The sequence below is a fragment of the Phyllobates terribilis genome, unplaced genomic scaffold (assembly GCF_046119375.1).
Source record: "Phyllobates terribilis strain yellow unplaced genomic scaffold, ASM4611937v1 Scaffold_659__1_contigs__length_869699, whole genome shotgun sequence".
Taxonomy (NCBI): Eukaryota; Metazoa; Chordata; class Amphibia; order Anura; family Dendrobatidae; genus Phyllobates; species Phyllobates terribilis.
In genome coordinates, this window is record NW_027363419.1 from 722,660 (window position 1) to 741,261 (window position 18,602).

General features: G+C 44.5%; 1 protein-coding gene and 1 pseudogene across 2 annotated transcripts in view; both read right to left on the bottom strand.

The window, feature by feature from the left end:
• Positions 1 to 1,580: 1,580 nt before the first annotated feature.
• LOC141235422 (cytochrome c oxidase subunit 5B, mitochondrial-like) lies at positions 1,581 to 17,749 on the bottom strand (annotated as a pseudogene).
• LOC141235421 (uncharacterized) overlaps positions 15,750 to 18,602 on the bottom strand; it is a 50,656-nt gene continuing 47,803 nt past the window's right edge. For both annotated transcript variants that reach the window (XM_073668104.1, XM_073668105.1), the window contains exons 3-4: positions 16,459 to 16,869; positions 15,750 to 16,289 (exon numbers count right to left, since the gene is read on the bottom strand). In XM_073668104.1, the coding sequence (XP_073524205.1) occupies positions 15,780 to 16,289; positions 16,459 to 16,869 (921 nt within the window). In that variant the 3' untranslated portion in view covers positions 15,750 to 15,779. The remainder of the gene's footprint in view (positions 16,290 to 16,458; positions 16,870 to 18,602) is intronic.

The window sequence follows — 18,602 nt, forward strand, 5'->3', positions numbered from 1 at the left end:
TAGTCATTATTGTGCAAACCACCCTCGGGGGTAAAGGGGTTCTGCCACCATAAAGAATACTGGTTAACCAACCAGAAAAGGTAGAAATAAATTGTTTTGTAATTTATAGTGATTCAAAATTATGCCCCATTCAAAAGATACCAAGCTTTCATTTTTTTGAATTCTGCTCTCTGGTGCCCCCTGACTTTATTCCAATATGTCCTGGTAGTGGGTGATCAGCTGGTCGCGTTTGCACAGTGCCTGTCATAAGAGCCCCCCCAAGTCCACACCCGCAGTGTGCACAATGTATTCTGTCACAAGTCTGACAGTCTGCTGTAAGCACAGTGTGTGATTCACCCCTCCAGAACCATCTCACCGGGAGGGGAGCTGTGAGTGCAGGGGGAGGGGGGTGAATCACAGACACTGTGCTTACAGCAGACTGTCAGACTTGTGACAGAATACATTGTGCACACTGCGGGTGTGGACTTGGGGGGGCTCTTATGACAGGCACTGTGCAAACGCGACCAGCTGATCACCCACTACCAAAACGGAATGGAACACCACCAGGGGGCGCCAGAAAGCAGAATTCAAAAAAATAAAAAAGTTTGGTATCTTTTGAATGAAGCATAATTTTGAATCACTAAATAAAATTATTTCCACCTTTTCTGGTTGGTTAACTGTATTCTTTATGGTGGCTCGATCCCTTTAAGGATAAGGCAACAACTTGGCATGGCTGACAGGGTTAAGCCGTTTAAAAATTCAATAGGAAAACACTCCCTTTTATCATCTACAACATGACTCCACCGTCAGCTGATTCTTTTCTCGGACTCACCTCAACATTAAGATCTTTATGTAGTAAGATTCTAATAGAATATCTAAAATTTTAAATAAAAACTCCCTTTAACAGTTGATCTCCACCCTGAAATGAAGAGTCAGCAACATCCGCTTCAGGGGGTGGGCAGTCCCTGCTGTACTCTGCATGTCCCCTCACCTTACAATGCACACCAAGTGCACTCTTGTCGGCTAGTCTCTTCCCATTAGGGCTAGCGAGGGAGCACACTGTGTGCATTGAAAGTACTACACAGTGACAAGGAAGCTCATACAGAGTCAGAATGGACAACCGTCACATGCTCCGTACAGCAGGGAATAACCCTACCCCTGAAACTGATGTCAATGATGACTCCGTGTTTCAGGGTGGAGACAGGGGCTGCGGCAGTGACCAAGCCAAGGCTCCCAGATAACCAGGAGATTCTGGGGATTCTCAAAAAATGTCATCAAAACAAAGTAGGTAAAAAAAAATTAGACTAAGAAGTCACTGCTGTTCCCTCTTTAAAGTCAATTAGAAGAGCGATTAGATTAGTACAATAGAAAGACATTTAGGATTAAAATCCTTATTAGTTTCGAACCACTCCTATAATTTATCCTGCAGAAGCCACTAGTGGAAGCCAGAGTGGAGATCCAGACCACAGAACGCATCTTGCCCATCCAAACTGCCAAATTCTTACAGACCTTTGTCAACTCCAATTCAAAGGATGGGAGAACGTTAGCTTTTTTAAGTATTGTTCTGTATGCACGACCAATGCTAATGAAAATAAAACACATTACAATATATCAAGTATTTAATAAAAGATTTTTTAACTTTAACATATGGCTGTCAATAGTAATACAAGTCCTCTTCAGTGTGGAAGCTCAAAGGACAACCTTGTAGTGAGAGCCACACTGTGGGCAGCGATTTACCTGCCCATCATGGGCCCAGAACCAGATAACTTGAGAATTATCTTCTTCACCTGGAAGAAAGAAAATGATAAAAGGTTATGTTTCAGTGCTTGAATTTATTGTACAACTACAAACTGAGTCCTTTAAAATTCACATTGGTGCCAGACTTCATCATGCTGCTGCAATATCCACCATTTTAAAAAATAATGGCATTTTCTCTGAGAACTTTCAACAACAATATACACAACTATCTGAACCTGAACAGGCATTGCTTAGGCGGCTGGAATATATGGACTTCTATAAATAGGTAAAGAGTGATTGCAGGGCCATTGGAATTATACAGTATATTTTTTTGTATTTTATACCAGTTTTCTAGATTCAATCCCTTTGAGCGGATTTCTGTGAGTTTATGGTCTTGTACATTATTCTAGATGTGTGTATGACCAGTATATCTAAACGTGGTAGTACCCCATATGGGGGTGTAAACTGCTATTTGAGCACACGGAGGGATCGGATGGGAAGGAGCGCTACTTGGCTTTTAAAACGCAGACTTTGTTTTAATAGATTGTGGACTCCATTAGCCAAGCCCTTGAAATGCCAGAACAGCAGAAACACCCACCACCCCCCGGTGACTCCATATTGGAAACTCCACTGCCTAAGGAATTCATCTAGGGGTGTAGTGAGTATTTTGAACCCACAGGTGCCTCACAGAATTTTGCGATATGGGGACATGGAACTAACATTTTAGTGGTAGAACTGTACATTTTTTATTAGCTGAAAGTTTGTCATTTACACAAGGGTTATTAGGTGAAACTGGACCCCATAATTTATTGAGCAATTTCTCCCAAATGCAGCAATGCCCCATATGTCATCAGAAGTTACTGTTAGGCCACACGTCAGGGCTGAGAAGGAAGGAGCGCTATTTGGTGCACAAATTTTGCAGGTGACATTTGCGAAACCCCGAAGGTGTCAATAGAAAAACGCACAAAATGACCCCATTTTAGAAATTGTACCTTTCAATGAATTCATCAACAGCTGCAGTAACTATTTTGGCCCACAGGAGTTTGCTTTGCAACATACACGCCAGGCTTTTTTCCCCTTGAGAATTGCAAATCTGCCACTTAAATGCCCATACATTGTGCCCCCATACAGTGTAGTAGCCCCATATATTGTGCCCAGCTTGAGCTTATGGAGACATACACCCCGTAAATTGTTAAGTGCACTCTCCCAGCTACAATAATGCCAAACATGTGGCCGCTTACTGTGGTTTTAGGCATAGGGGGGCTCAGAAGGAGGGGAATTTGGAAGCACAGATTTCACTGGATTTTATTTGATGGGTTGGGATCCGTCGCTTTTCAAGAGTCTTTGTTCTACCAGTAATGTGGGACCCCCTATGTTTCCAGTGACAGATATCCTGCACAAAACTCCACTCAGGTCTAAGTTAGTGTTTTATTGGTAATATTTTGGGGGACATCCCTTGTTTTCAATAGAAGGCTGGGATCATATTATTGTGTTCTACACTAAGCACTTACGCTGGAGTTTCCGTGTAAATCCTACAAAAATGTGATTTAGATGAAACCCCCCAATGCAACCGCTCTCCATAATGAGGCAGGTGGAGACACTTTGGACTCAGTTTGGCATCTGTTCCGGTGGTATCCATCTTGAGACATGCACAGAACAGTGGTCACCCACACTTGTGCGCTAAAAAGACACCTAAACTGATGGGACTTTGGTGGAACACAGACCAGATGGAGTCCAAAGTGACCACCTGCCTCATTATAGCGAGTGGTTCAGTTGGGGGTTCTATCTGAATCACATTTTTTGGGGAATTTACACTGAAACCCAGACGCAAGTGCTCAGTGGAGAGCGCAGGATAAATGTGAACCGAGCCTTATTCAGATTATTGGGAATCAGAATGAACAAAAACAGCAGTAAAATAGTTTTTAAATTTTACGCAATTTTCGTGTGGTATAAGTGATAAGACTGCTTTATTATTCTGTTCAATACATTTACAGCGATGTCAGATTTATAAAAAAAAAAATTTTGGTCTACATTCTGAGAGCAACAACTTATCTGGCCAAGAGCTGTACGAGAGCTTATTTTTGCAGGAGGAGTTTGATCCTTTTTTAAGTACCATTTTGGGATACAGAACATTCTTTTGATCACTTTTTACACAGATGCAGGATGAACAAAAAAACAAAGAACAGCAATTCAGTTATTGGTTTTATATATTTTTATGTGGTTCACTGTGTGGTAAAAGCTATTAGTAGTAAGAATGATTTATTGTTTGGTTCAGTATGATTATAAGGATACCAGTTTTAGCTCTTTATGCTTTGCTACTTCTGCACACTAAAAACAATATTTTACAAACATTAATTTGTTTTTGCATTGCCATATTCTAGAAGCTGAAACTTATTTACCACAAGAGCTAGGTGGGGGATTTTTCTTTGTGGGAAAGTTAAGAGTAATTATACTTTATTTAATCCTTTTACTTTAACCTAGTACCACTGTGGAACATGAACATTTCTCACCAATTCCTGGTCCCATACACTGCAGTACTCACGTAGTACTCACAATACAGTGCATGAGACCTGTTAGATGTTCACTGACTCAGTCTGTTAGACACTGCCATAAAGAGGGTCCAACAGGCCACTGTACCCCGAGGTCATCTGATGACCTCAGGGTGCAATGCAAACTATTGGCACCCACGATTACAATCGCGATGAGCAGATAGTGTTAAAGAGGGAGTATTCTCCCTTTTAACCACTTAGATGCTGCTGTTGTGATTGACTGTGGTATCTGATGGGTTAATTGGCATGGTGTACATATCTGGCACACAGCCCAAAGTGACATGTGCTCATGACAAATCTGTACAGCTTTCAGGGGTTAATCACCCTTTCTATAAGTTTTACACTGAAATGAAACGTGTAGCAAAGAAACTTACATATGCAGCCCACAAGTCTCTGCTTATTGACTGGTGGCACAATGTGTGGATTCTCTTTGGTTCCTGCATAGGATTTTGGCTTGAGGACATTAAAAGGATCCTTAAAAAGACAAAATGAGTTGTAAGTGTTATACCACTTACAGGTGCATCTCACTGAATTAGAATATCAAAAAATGTATTTATTTCAGTTCTTCAATACAAAAAGTGAAACTCATTATATAGAGTCATTACAAACAGTGATCTATTTCAAGTGTTGATTTCTGTTAATGTTGATGATTATGGCTTACAGCCAAAGAAATCACAAAAGTCATTATCTCAGTAAATTAGAATACTTTATAACAGCTTGAAAAATGTTTCCTCTTGACAATACCCCATAGAGAATCTATGGGGTTAAGGTCAGGCGAGTTTGCGGGCCAATCAAGCATAGTGATACTGTTTGTAAACCAGGTATTGGCACCTGTCCACACTGCCAGAAGTACCAAGTCCTGCAGGAGAATGAAATTTCCATCTCCAAAAATCTTATCAGCAGAGGGAAGCATGAAGTGCAATAAAGTTTCCTGGTAGACGGCTGCGCTGACCTTGGTCTTGATAAAACACAGTGGCCCTACACGAACAGATGACATGGCTCCCCAAACCATCACTGATTGTGGAAACTCCACACTAGACCTCAAGCAGCTTGGATTGTGGCCTCTCCACTCTTCCTCCAGACTCTGGGACCTTGATTTCCAAATGAAATGCAAAATTTACTTTCATCTGAAAACACCACCTTGGACCACTGAGCTACAATCCAGGTCTTTTTCTCCTTGGCCCAGGTAAGACGCTTCTGGCGTTGTCTATTGGTCATGAGTGGCTTGACACAAGGAATGCGACACTTGTAGCCCATGTCCTGGATACGTCTGTGTGTGGTGGCTCTTGAAGCAATGACTCCAGCAGCCGTCCACTCCTTGTGAGTCTCCCCAAAATTTTTGAACGGTCTTTTGTTAATAATCCTTTCAAGGCTGCGGTTATCCAGATTGCTTGTGCACCTTTTTCTACACACTTTTTTGTTCCACTCAACTTTCCATTAATATGCTTGGATTCAGCACTCTGAACAGCCAGCTTCTTTAGCAATGACCTTTCGTGGCTTATCCTCCTTGTGGATTGTGTCAGTGACTGCCTTCTGGACATCTGTCAAGTCAGCTGTCTTCCCCATGATTGTGGAGCCTACTGAAACAGACTAAGGGACCCTTTTAAACGCTTAGGAAGCTTTTGCAGGTGTTTTTTATTAATTATTCTACTTTACTGAGATAATGAGTTTTGTGTTTTCATTGGCTGTAAGCCATAATCATCAACATTAAAAGAAATAAACACTTGAAATAGATCACTATGTTTGTAATGACTATAATATCAGTTTCAGCTTTTGTATTGAAGAACTGAAATAAATTAAATTTTTGATGATATTCTAATTTTGTGAGATGCACCTGTATATGTAAAGAACACAAACGTTTATTTAAAGACACTGAACAAAATAATTTAGCAATGTCTTGTCATGAATCCAGATACACTGAGAGATTCCTGCAAAGGACTCATTATGGACTTTGACCTTAATCCACATTTGTATAAGAGGTCGGTCATTTGCTTTACTTCTCCTGGAAACAAAGGAATAACTGGAACAAGGCCTGAAACTCATGATAGGCACTGCTGTACTTACATGGTTGATCCACTGAAATCAGCACAATATATCCCATGCACAGCTATACAGTACATTGCCTAATCTCAGACCTGCACTATTTACCGTGTGTTGAAGCAAGACCACCATCTTATAATAAGGTCTGGAAAGAAGCTGTCGTAGGACAAACTTATTATAATACTCCTGCCAGCAGTGATCAATGTAATGGAGGCCAAGTATGTCAACAGCAGGAGAAACCCTTCCTCCCCACTATGATGTCTAAAGTGATGGGTACATGGTTAGCACCCCATTCTGCTTTATGACATCCATATGCACTGAGGACCTGTGGAGAGGGTGCATGAGAAAGAACGTAAAAAAAGTAATCTGGTGGCATTACCCCTTGAGTTGTTGCCACATGACAGATGTTTGGAGTCCTTCACAGTGAGAAGCAAGGTAGAACAACGTTATTAAACGATGCTGCCAAAGTATCATTAAATGGGTTGTCCAGGGCCATTTTATTTTTACTTTGGGAAAAGGAAGCTGGCTGTCAACAGAGCAGAAGAGAAGAAGCTGCTCTGTTGACAAGACGTCCGTGGAAGCCGCTGAATCGCCAGCAGGAGCAGTCTGACCGCTCTGTGCTGGCAGAGACAGACACCAGGCACAGACAGACAGTTAGCAACTACCTGCCTGTTAGTTTTTAGGTCATAGTAAAATAAATAAATAATAATAATAAAAAAATTCTTCTCATGCCTATTTGTGGATACGGCCATCATTCCTAGACTACATATCCCATCCTGTTTTATACGCTGGAAAAAGTATCCAGTTTCTCCTAGTTCCCCACTCTGTAATAGGGTCCTGGCTTCAAATCCCACCAAGGACAACATCTGCAAGGAGTTTGTATGTTCTCCCTGTGTTTGCGTGGGTTTCATCTAATTTACTCCCAAACTTCAAAGACATACTGATAGAGAATTTAGATTATGAGCCCCAATGGGGTCAGTGATAATGTCGGTAAAGTGCTTCGGAATTAAAGGCGCTATATAAGGGATTAAATAAAAAAGCGCGAAGAAATAGGACCTGGGAAGCATGACTACAGAACACAGAAGTGACCAGATGTGTGTTCCCTGTGGCTAGACTGTCTAGCAGGTCACTAATAATGCCCCATATACACCGGGGTGTGACTAGCAGCTACACCAATAAAGTATAGGGGATGTCACCAGGACCCAAACTTTACATCACAAGCACAAGACCTACAGATGCATCTGAAGACGGGGACCCCTCTTCAGCCAGTTTCACTTTGTCCCAGACTCATCAAGTGTCACCAGGTTTCTACTGTAAAACCTGGAATCTCGCTACATTTTTGCACAACTTTTTGTTGCTGAAAGCAAATAGTTTCTTGACACATGTGTGTCCCAGCCAGCTTAGACAACTTTGAGAAGTGGGCAAAGCCAATGTTTGTTCCTCTAAACACACAAGGATATTAAAAGGTTTGTCAAAGACTTGACAACCCCTTTCTTAAAGGCTGTATTACCCGGTATAAAACAAACTCCAGTTTCACACCAGCGTCGTTCCAACAGTGTCAGCAATAGGTCTCCCGGTCCCATATGGAATAATCAGCAGCCGCTAACAGGCTGCTTCGCTCACACTTCCTGGAGATGAACTTTGGACATCAGAGGAAAGTGTGAGAACAGTGGCCCATTAGCAGCAGACTGGCTGCAGCACTCACACGGTATACAAATATCATGGGAGACCAGGGAGACCCAGCACTCACATTGCTAGAATGGCACCCGCACAGGAGGGGAGTTTGTTTCCATTTTACACTGAGGGATATAGTAAGGAGGGTTTGTCCACTACTTGGCACAATACAAGAAAATTGTAAAAAAAACAAAAACAAACAGTAAACACAAGGAGTAAGATATAAGTGTGTGAACATGGCTCAGCCTGGTCCTAGACGCACTCTAATGGAGGGGAGTAGCACTCTAATGGAGGGGAGTAGCACTCTAATGGAGGGGAGTAGCACTCTAATGGAGGGGAGTAGCACTCTAGCATCCCCAGTTGTACATTTCAGTCTTAATTATCTTCATTAGGTCATATACCTCTCCCTTCTTCAAAGCGTTCAGGACCTTCCTCTCCAGGCCCGTCGCCTACTCCTCATCAGTGGGGATACCTAAACAGAAAAGACACAAAAAGGACAGATCATAGCAAGAATACTACAAAGAAAAAACAAAGTGACCTGAAAGTGGCTGATAACAGAGGACAATAGCCAGCAGAGCTGTGTGACAATTCAGTCTGTACAGAGGGTACAGTAGTGGAAGTGTAACCTGTGCAGGGGCTTGGCAGACCCCGTGCACAAGGTCACAGTCCTGGGTGTCACCTGCTGTCACTGGAGCAGTGAGTACGTGCTGATGGGCGGCGCACATTACTACACTGCTGCAAAGTCACATACACTGTCCCGTCCTATGCCCTTCACAGGGGACACCGCACACTCCAGCCTCACACCTAGTAAAGGCCCTGTCACACATAACGAGATCGCTAGCGAGATCGTTGATACGTCACGGGTTTTGTGACGCAACAGCGACATCGCTAGCGATCTCGCTACGTTTGACAGGTAGCAACGATCAGGCCCCTGCTGCGAGATCGTTGATCGTTACAAAGCTCCCTGGACCATTCCTGGGTCGTTGCACTCCCGCTGGGCAGTGTGCATCGCTGTATTTGACACCTAGCCAACGACCTCGTCCAGCGATTCAGAACTGAGACACGTAGGCGTGTATAAATTGGACTATTCCGCGCCCCTCGTCCCCGATTGGTGGTCGCTACGGCGTTCTCATTTCCGGACGCGCATAAAGAAGGCAACAGAATAGCGATTCCGTCCTTTGTTTCTGACCTCGTGCTTATTGCAGATCCTACCAGAGTTCTCCGGGCTGCTAATATCCGTTCATTGGACTAGTGCTGATTTTTGCGGATCATTGCAGCGTTCTCCAGCTGTGACTCCGCTTTGAACATATCAGACATCTTTAGTAAGGTAGGTATTGTTTGAGGTCTCAGATGCGTTTCCATTTTTTAATCTTTTATCACACATTTACTAATTATCTGTTATCTTTGCTTTTCAGGGAGGGAGGGCTTGGCTTCTATTTGTATATATATATATGTATGCTTTTGCATGGGCAGATATTTTAGGGGTCTCATGCACATGCACCCACACAGCGCATTTTCTGTCATGCTCACTAACAGAATGGAATATGGTTTTCCATGATATTTTTTATATACAGTTTCAATACTTCTGTTAATTGTTTTGTTGAAAGTGTTCTCATCTTTTCATGTTATGTTTGCAGTTTGCACATCATGGACGACGGGCAGTGTGCTATTGTGGTTGCTGCATTGCTGGTTGAGGAAGCTCGGCGTCAAGATGAGGCACGAGAGCTACAGAGGCGTTCCAAACGAAAGCGTCGCATGTGGACCAGAGAGTGGCTGCAGAAGAGGTCTGAATTGTCCCACATGCAACTTGTAAGAGAGCTTCAGGAGAAGAATCCTCATGATTTCCGCAACTATCTGAGGATGTCAGAGGAATCTTTTAAAGAGTTATTGGAACGAGTTACGCCACGTATTCAACGGAAGGATACAGCGATGCGTGCTGCCATTCCGGCAGATGAAAGATTGGCAGTCACACTGAGATTCCTGGCCACCGGACGCTCACTCCAAGACTTGCATTTTTCTGCAGCCATTTCAAGGCCCATGCTCAGTGTTCTAATCCCGGAGACATGTAATGCAATTTACCACAGTCTATGTAGTTACATACAGTTTCCCAACACGGAGGAGGAATGGAAAAAGATTGCCTCTGATTTTGAGCAGCTGTGGCAGTTCCCTAACTGTGGTGGGGCTTTGGACGGGAAACATGTCCGAATCACTCAGCCACCAAATAGCGGATCCTATTTTTATAATTATAAGGGCTATTTCAGCATCATCATGATGGCCCTTGTTAATGCCAATTACGAATTTATAAATGTAGATGTTGGCATGAACGGCAGGGTTTCTGATGGTGGTGTTTTAGAGCACACACTTTTTGGAGAGCGATTGGACAAGTGTGACCTACACTTGCCTCCCAACTCAAAGACTACAGGTAACCTTAATTTTGTTTTTGTCGGCGATGAAGCCTTCCCACTTCATCCCAATCTTATTAAACCGTTCCCCCAAAAAAGTCTTACCCAGGAAAGAAGAATTTTCAATTATCGTTTGTCAAGGGCACGTCGTGTTGTCGAAAATGCCTTCGGTATCATGGCCAACCGCTTCAGAGTTTTTCACACGCCAATTAACATGAAGCTTACATCAATAGACTCTGTTGTTTTGGCCTGTTGCACACTTCACAACTTTCTTCGTCGACGTGATGCAATTACGTACTGTCCGCCTGGCTTCGTGGACTCTGTGGACCTAGCCAATGGGGAAGTGGAGCTCGGTGAATGGCGTTCAAACGATCCTGCAATTGCAGGCCTTCAACCAGTGGGATATGGCAGAAACACCCAGGATGCGAAGACCAGCCGCGACAACTACTGCCAGTATTTTAACGGTCCTGGTGCTGTTACTTGGCAACATCAGAACTTATAGTGGGCAACTACTGACAATTATACACTACTTTCAGTTTTGTATTGATTTGTGTAATAAACTGTGTTTAACTTTGCAAAAGATTTGTTTATCATTGTTTCAATAGTAAGGGCCCGTATACACATACGTGTACTCCAGGGGCGGACATAGGAATCATGGGAGCTCATAGCAGAAGTTATAATTGGGACCCCCCCACAAAAAAAAAAAAAAAAAAAAAAAAGGAAATAATTGTTGGGGACACAGAAGAGCAGATCCCACAACCTTCCAGCCTTTCTTCCTTTCTGAACTCCTAAATTACTCTTTCATAGCCCCATAAAAATGTGATGCCAACAAAAGTGTCCCCCTTAACACAGTATGATACCCCGATGGTGACTTCCTCCTTTTTAGCCTCCACATGCACAGTGTAATGACCCTAATGTATCACATGAGCCATGTATGAGGGAGGTGGAGTCGGAGTAATGGAAATTGAGGAGTCGGTTTGGCTTATCGACTCCGCAGCCCTGTATACCAGGATGGGAGAGCACACAGTATAATGCAGCCCCCCATAGGGTAAAAGGCAGCCCCAGTCCTCCAGTATTATCAGTACTGACTGATTTACAAAAATATATAAATACATACTTACCACTCCGTATTCCCCGCTGCTTCAGTCTCTGCAGCGCGTCTCTCTCATCACGACAGCAGCTGGCAGCTCCACTGTCTGACACAGCGTGGTGCATCGTAGCAGCGTTGCCGCGCCGCTGTTTGATTAACCGCCACCCACCGGCACTGTACTCAGTAATGGCTGCGTGTAGTGTGTTGTGCGGCTGTGCCTTGTAGTAATGCCGCAGCAGGGCCCACTCAAGCACAATTAAAGGTGTTGGCCATGTCTGAACACAGTGGCAGTGGGCGGTGGCGGCAATCAAACAGAGGAGCGTGGGGTACAGAATGGGGGAGACTGCTATGGGGTCCGCTGGCTCACGGGCCCCCTACGGCCACGGGCCCCATAGCAGTTATGTGGCCTGCCACCAATGGCGGTACGCCACTGTTGTACTCGTATGTATACATCCATATACACATCCATATACACATACATATTCAGATACATAAAAATCTACACCCATATCCACACTTATATACAGATAACCAGCTATACACACACATACTCACAGACACAGAAGTATGCATACCGACATAAAAATATAGATACATATTTCTACATAAAACCACCTAAACACCAGTGTTCCTGTGTGACCGTCACAATAGAGACACTGCTGCGTTCTACAGATGTCGCATTATCAATACAGCGTCTCTAGTCCGACACGCTAATAATTCAAGTCACAATAGGGTTCTCTAATAAACCGCGGGTTTATTGGCGACGTTCATGCGTCGTGGGCGTGGTTACCGACGTTCATGCGTCGTGGGCGAGTCTAACGACGTAGTTGCGGCCTAGCTTATTAAGAGCATTATGGCATCCAGGGTCAGGGCATCTCCTTGGGGTGATGCTGAGGTGTGCTACCTTGTGGAGCACCTGGATGCACTTGATTATGAGTGCCATGTGCACTCTGAGCATCCAGTGCTCCATAAGCAGGCGGTGCTGCAGAGGATCGGTCGGGGCCTGGTCCGGAGATTTGGGGTGCAGCGCTCTGCTACCCAAATCCGTAAAAAGCTGGCGGACCTGAAATATAGGTCTGCCGACCGAATCGTCAGCATCCGGTCACGGTCCCTGCCCCGCAGTGGTGAGTGGTTTTAAAATATGTTAACACAATACATGGCAGCACATTAGTTACAACTGCAATCACCTTAGGTATCTAATGTTATTTGTTTTCCAGCACCTGCAGCCCCAGAGCCCCCAAGGGAGTCACCTCCAGCCCTGGAGCCCCAGCAGCATTCCTCTGCCAGCTCGCCAGCATCACTCCGTGATATAGGTGCAGCTTCATCTTTCGGTAATGCTTTGACATAAAATACGGTCCATACAACTTGGAAAGTTTAGGGCTGTCATGTACTATTAAGTGTTGTGTCTTTCTCTAGCCGGTGGTGCCAGGGGATCGGGGTGGTCCTTAAGCTCGTCATCATCCGAGCAACCTGAAAACCGTAAGTGTTAAATACCAAACATGTACCTGATAGGCTGTGTGCCCACGATGCGTTTTTTAAGGTGTTTCTGCAGCGTTTTTGCTGCTGTGGAAACGCATTAAAAGCGCATGGTAGAAGGTCTGCCATGTTCCCCAATGATAATCCGCATGTGCTGTGCACATGCTGCGGAAATTTCCGCTGCACATTATCATTGCGGAAAAAAACGCAGCACTACCAATTATTTTGCATAAGGTGGTTTTTTTGCGCCGCCATTGACTTGCATTATAATGCGCCAATTCCGCAATACTGCATCTGTACTTGCGTAATTAGCGCGTTCTAATGTGTGGATGGTACCCGGGTGTGGTGCATCGTGGGCACATAGCCTTAATTTGATGAATGTACAGAATTATTGGACTTTTAAGTTTAACTATTACCTCCGTAGAAATCCCAACACTACAAGATCTCCTGGCGTCACAACGGAGACTGAGTGAAGAGATCCACCAGCACGGAGTGATGCTGGCAAGATTTGTGGCAGCCCATGACCGTCACGGCAGCCAATAAATTCTTTTTTGTTATGTAGTTGATATTATTTGGTTGGTTATATTTTTTATATTTTTATAAAAAAAAATTAGTTTATATCCACTATTGTCTACACTTTGTTACATCTAATCCTATCCTGTGTGATACTGCCTGACGGGTTGTGTATCTAATCCTATCCTGTGTGATACTGCCTGACGGGTTGTGTATCTAATCCTATCCTGTGTGATACTGCCTGACAGGTTGTGTATCTAATCCTATCCTGTGTGATACTGCCTAAAGAGTTGTGTATCTAATCCTATCCTGTGTGATACTGCCTGACGGGTTGTGTATCTAATCCTATCCTGTGTGATACTGCCTAAAGAGTTGTGTATCTAATCCTATCCTGTGTGATACTGCCTGACGGGTTGTGTATCTAATCCTATCCTGTGTGATACTGCCTAAAGGGTTGTGTATCTAATCCTATCCTGTGTGATACTGCCTGACGGGTTGTGTATCTAATCCTATCCTGTGTGATACTGCCTGACGGGTTGTGTATCTAATCCTATCCTGTGTGATACTGCCTGACAGGTTGTGTATCTAATCCTATCCTGTGTGATACTGCCTAAAGAGTTGTGTATCTAATCCTATCCTGTGTGATACTGCCTGACGGGTTGTGTATCTAATCCTATCCTGTGTGATACTGCCTAAAGAGTTGTGTATCTAATCCTATCCTGTGTGATACTGCCTGACGGGTTGTGTATCTAATCCTATCCTGTGTGATACTGCCTAAAGAGTTGTGTATCTAATCCTATCCTGTGTGATACTGCCTGACAGGTTGTGTATCTAATCCGATCCTGTGTGATACTGCCTAAAGAGTTGTGTATCTAATCCTATCCTGTGTGATACTGCCTGACGGGTTGTGTATCTAATCCTATCCTGTGTGATACTGCCTGACGGGTTGTGTATCTAATCCTATCCTGTGTGATACTGCCTAACAAGCAGTGCAGGGGCAGTAAAGCCCACTCCAAAGTCGGCTTTCACACCCTCCTGCTTATTGATGTTATCAGCTGAAGTTGTGTAGGGGCAGGAAAGCAGTCTGAAGTAGGCTTTCATTGCCGCCTACTTATTGATGTTATCAGCTGAAGTTGTGTGGGGGCAGGAAAGCCGTCTGAAGTCGGCTTTAATAGCCGCCTGCAAATTGATGTTATCAGCTAAAGTTGTGTGGGGGCATGAAAGCCGTCTGAAGTCGGCGTTAATAGCTGTCTACTAATTGATGTTATCAGCTGAAGTAGTGTAGGGGCAGGAAAGCCGTCTGAAGTCGGCTTTCATTGCCGCCTACTTATTGATATTATCAGCTGAAGTTGTGTGGGGGCAGGAAAGCCGTCTGAAGTCGGCTTTAATAGCTGTCTACTAATTGATGTTATCAGCTGAAGTAGTGTAGGGGCAGGAAAGCCGTCTGAAGTCGGCTTTCATTGCCGCCTACTTATTGATATTATTAGCTGAAGTTGTGTGGGGGCAGGAAAGCCGTCTGAAGTCGGCTTTCACAGATGCCAGCTAATTCAAGAAGAAGAGAGAAGAGGAAAGAATAGGAACATAGTATGAAAACTATAAGGAAGACCTAACATGTTGATCCAGAGGAAGGAAAAAAAAAACCATGCTCCGTTTTGGGAAAAAAAATTCCTTCCTGACTCCACATACGGCAATCAGACTAGTTCCCTGGATCAACGCCCTATCAAGAATCTAGTATATACAACCTATAATCTGAGTCAGACTCATGGTGCATGGTATGGCAGATCATTGCCATACCGTGCACCATGACTATGACCCCAAAGACTAAAAGAAGGGAAGTAGGAAGAGGAGGGGAAGAAAACCAGCTGTGAAGAAGACCAGAGGACACAGGGAGAAGACAGAAGACAGGTGATAAAGCCTGGAGCCGGAGGAGGAGAAGGGGAGGAGGTGATCACCAGCGGAGAGCAGGGATGGGAATAGACGGTAGAGAATGGAGGGGAGGGAACGGAGATTGGGAAGGGATCGGAGGGCAGGGGTGAGGGGTCCCACCCTCGGGAAGAGGTAAAGCAGAAAATAAGGCAACCAAAAAACATTTTTATTTCAATCAGGGTGAGATCAGAGGGCAGGGGTAAAGTTAAAAAAGAGGACAATAAAACTTTTTTTTATAAACAAACAAAAATATAAACAATTTTAACAATTTAAATAAGTATTAAATTAACAATATTTACAAAATGATAAAAAAAAATTGAAATGAAACATCACTACAGTTCTTCATATCGATTACCTGTATTTGTGTATCCGTGCCTGGGGGAAACAAAAGAATCAGAACACATGGGATACTGTGGGGGGGGGGGCAAGGCTTTGTGGACGCCGGATCCTCTGCACTGGTGTGCTGTGAAGTGGGTCCGGCCTATGGGTCCAAGAATGTTGTTGAAAATGGCCAGGGTCAATCAGAGTATGTACAGTAGACGTTTCATTAAGTTCACCGGCTGCCGCTTTATTTAAAGTCTCAAACATGACCCTTTCTGCATGCGCCCTCTGTCGGTCATCCAGCCTCTGTAGTCTCTCGCCAGCATATGTTGCAAAGCTGTCCCGCTTGGCCTGGGTCTGCAGAAGTAGAATCTTGTTCGCCAGAGATACTAGACCTGGCGATGGCGGCAAGCTGGCCTTTCTTTTCCTTGATTTTCTCTGTCGCCGAGGCACAAGGTCTTCACTTGTAGAGGCCATAGGGTCTTCATTCACCGATGCCATAGGTTCCTCATTCCTTGACATAACACTCGCCTCCTCCATACCACGTTCCGTAGCCGAGATGTCGTCATCTTGCCGATGGTGCTGTGGGAACACAAAATTAAAGTTAAGATTTGGTTACAACATCCAGCAGGTATGTTATGACCAGCATGGGTACACGTGCACTAAAAAACAAATATGAGGGGCGGCTAAACTATGGCATGTACATTGAAAGTATAAATGCTATTTACAGGGAAGCAAAGAAGGTACTTACATCTTCAACAGGGGAGTCAGTCCGTATGTCGGGGTCTTCTTCCGGGGTCGGCCGCATCGTACACGCCATTCGCCGAGGTAGCTCCTGGTCACGGGTGAAGGCAAGCAAATCATAATACCATAATGTCGGCACATAAACCTCATCTGTGCCGGTACCTGACTTCTTTGATTTCTCCACCCGGTTGAGTTCTTTCTTATATACGGTGCGTAGACCCTGGATCTTTCTCTTCACCAGCTCTTCATCCACCTTCTCGTTGGGGCCATGCCTTTTAAAGAGGGAAATCAATTGCTGGTAGGCCTCCCTCTTTTTCTCTCTATTGCAGTAGTCTGTTGATTTTATTTGCCAAAGGCACGGCAGGGAGCGGTACAGGTCAATCATTTCCCTCACAAACTCTTCACTTTTGAAAGCCATCTGAAAAGGATAGCAATACAGTGAGCATACATGAAACATTTTAAAACAAAGTAAAAAGTACTACACACCATTTGCTGACTAAAAATGGCCTCCAATGTATAAGCAAATGTATACTTATTGAGTGTGATAAAAATCCACTAAAATAACTTACCGTGGAAACAAAGCGATACAGTGCCTGAAGAACCCAAAAGTCAATGTTCAGTCACAGCTGAAGAAAATCCACAAATGAATGGAATCACAGCAGTAGAACGCAACTAGGATCCAAAAATCAGGACGCTGACAAGGCTTCAACAAATCCCAGATGGACGAAACTTGCCCGGAGAACACTGCTACGATCCGAAAGCAGAGCGCAGATAGGAACAAGGGAGCGGAATTGCCCCAACGTCGCCTTTTTTAAAAACCCGGCCGCCAATCAGAACGCAGTAGCGTCCACCAATCGGAGATGAGTGGGCGCGGAAAGGTAATTTTATGCACGCCTTTCTGTCACAGTACAGTCCCTCAAAGTGTGTATCGTTGAGTGTGGATCGTTGAAATAGCTGCTGTGTGACAGCGTCCCAGCGACCAACGAGATCGTTAGTTAGATCGCTGGGGCGGCCGAAATCGTTGGCAAGTTATACATGTTTGACGGCTCCCGAACGATCTCTCCAGCGATCTCAAAACTGTGACGTAGTAACGATCTCGCTAGCGATCTCGTTATGTGTGACAGGGCCTTAATACACAGCAGTCCTCACACCACACACAGGAGGCGGCCACAGTCCACCATGGCTGTCATACCCACCTCCAGCGCTCATTGCTCTGACGCATGGTCTGCTGAGGCACACGGTCCCTGCACTCCGGGGCACAGCGCGACGGACGAGCTGAGAAACCTCCAAGAAGCCATGACTGCTGCACCTCACAGCCGACAGCTGCCACTACAGCGTCCAGGGCGCGGGGCAGTGCGCATTTATACCCGGGACCATACCAAGCGCATAGCGGAGGGGTGCACCGTAACAAGGCAGCGAGCAGAGAGGCCGTGTCATCTCCGTATATGGCCGTAATGTGCTGTACCCGCGGGGTTATTGCTGGTGCTTAATTACCACATGTAAAGGGAGTCAATGACAGGTGGAAACGCCATTTGTTCTCTAGTAGTAGCCGCCCAATAAAAGTGACCTCATCAATGGGAAGAATTGTTTATAAAAAGCAGCAGCTTTGTGATTTACTTGTTTTTAAAAAATCCTTTTCATTCTCAAGGAGAGGAGGAATTTTAGTTTTGTTTACTGCTCGTTGCCTAGGTTACCGGCCACTGCTGTGCTAGGAGTGCAGCGCTTACAAGCTGTTTTCTATAGAGCTTGTACACACTGATTTGAGGCTGCCCGGATTTAGTACCCTGCACTCTCCGGGGCTGCAGCGGTAAAGATGCCTCATGTGTCAGCATCGGAGGGTGCACCATTTGGGTTCAGCAATGCTACATTGCCACATGTCTGACCTGTCAATCAAGCAGGACAGCATCGGCAACCGGGCAACCGGAAGTCGGGAGGATGGGGATCGGGGTGCTGAAGATCAACGTGGAGACAACCTCTTTATTATCTACCTTGAGCGAAGTTCACACACAGTTTTCTACATGGATATTGTGTCAGATCCACTCCAAAATCCACGTAAAAAACTGCTTCAGATACTCTGACTACTCCTCATATTCATTGCTGTGGAATATCCACACGGCTGTTCATATTGTGAATTATTTTGAGAGTTTTTCT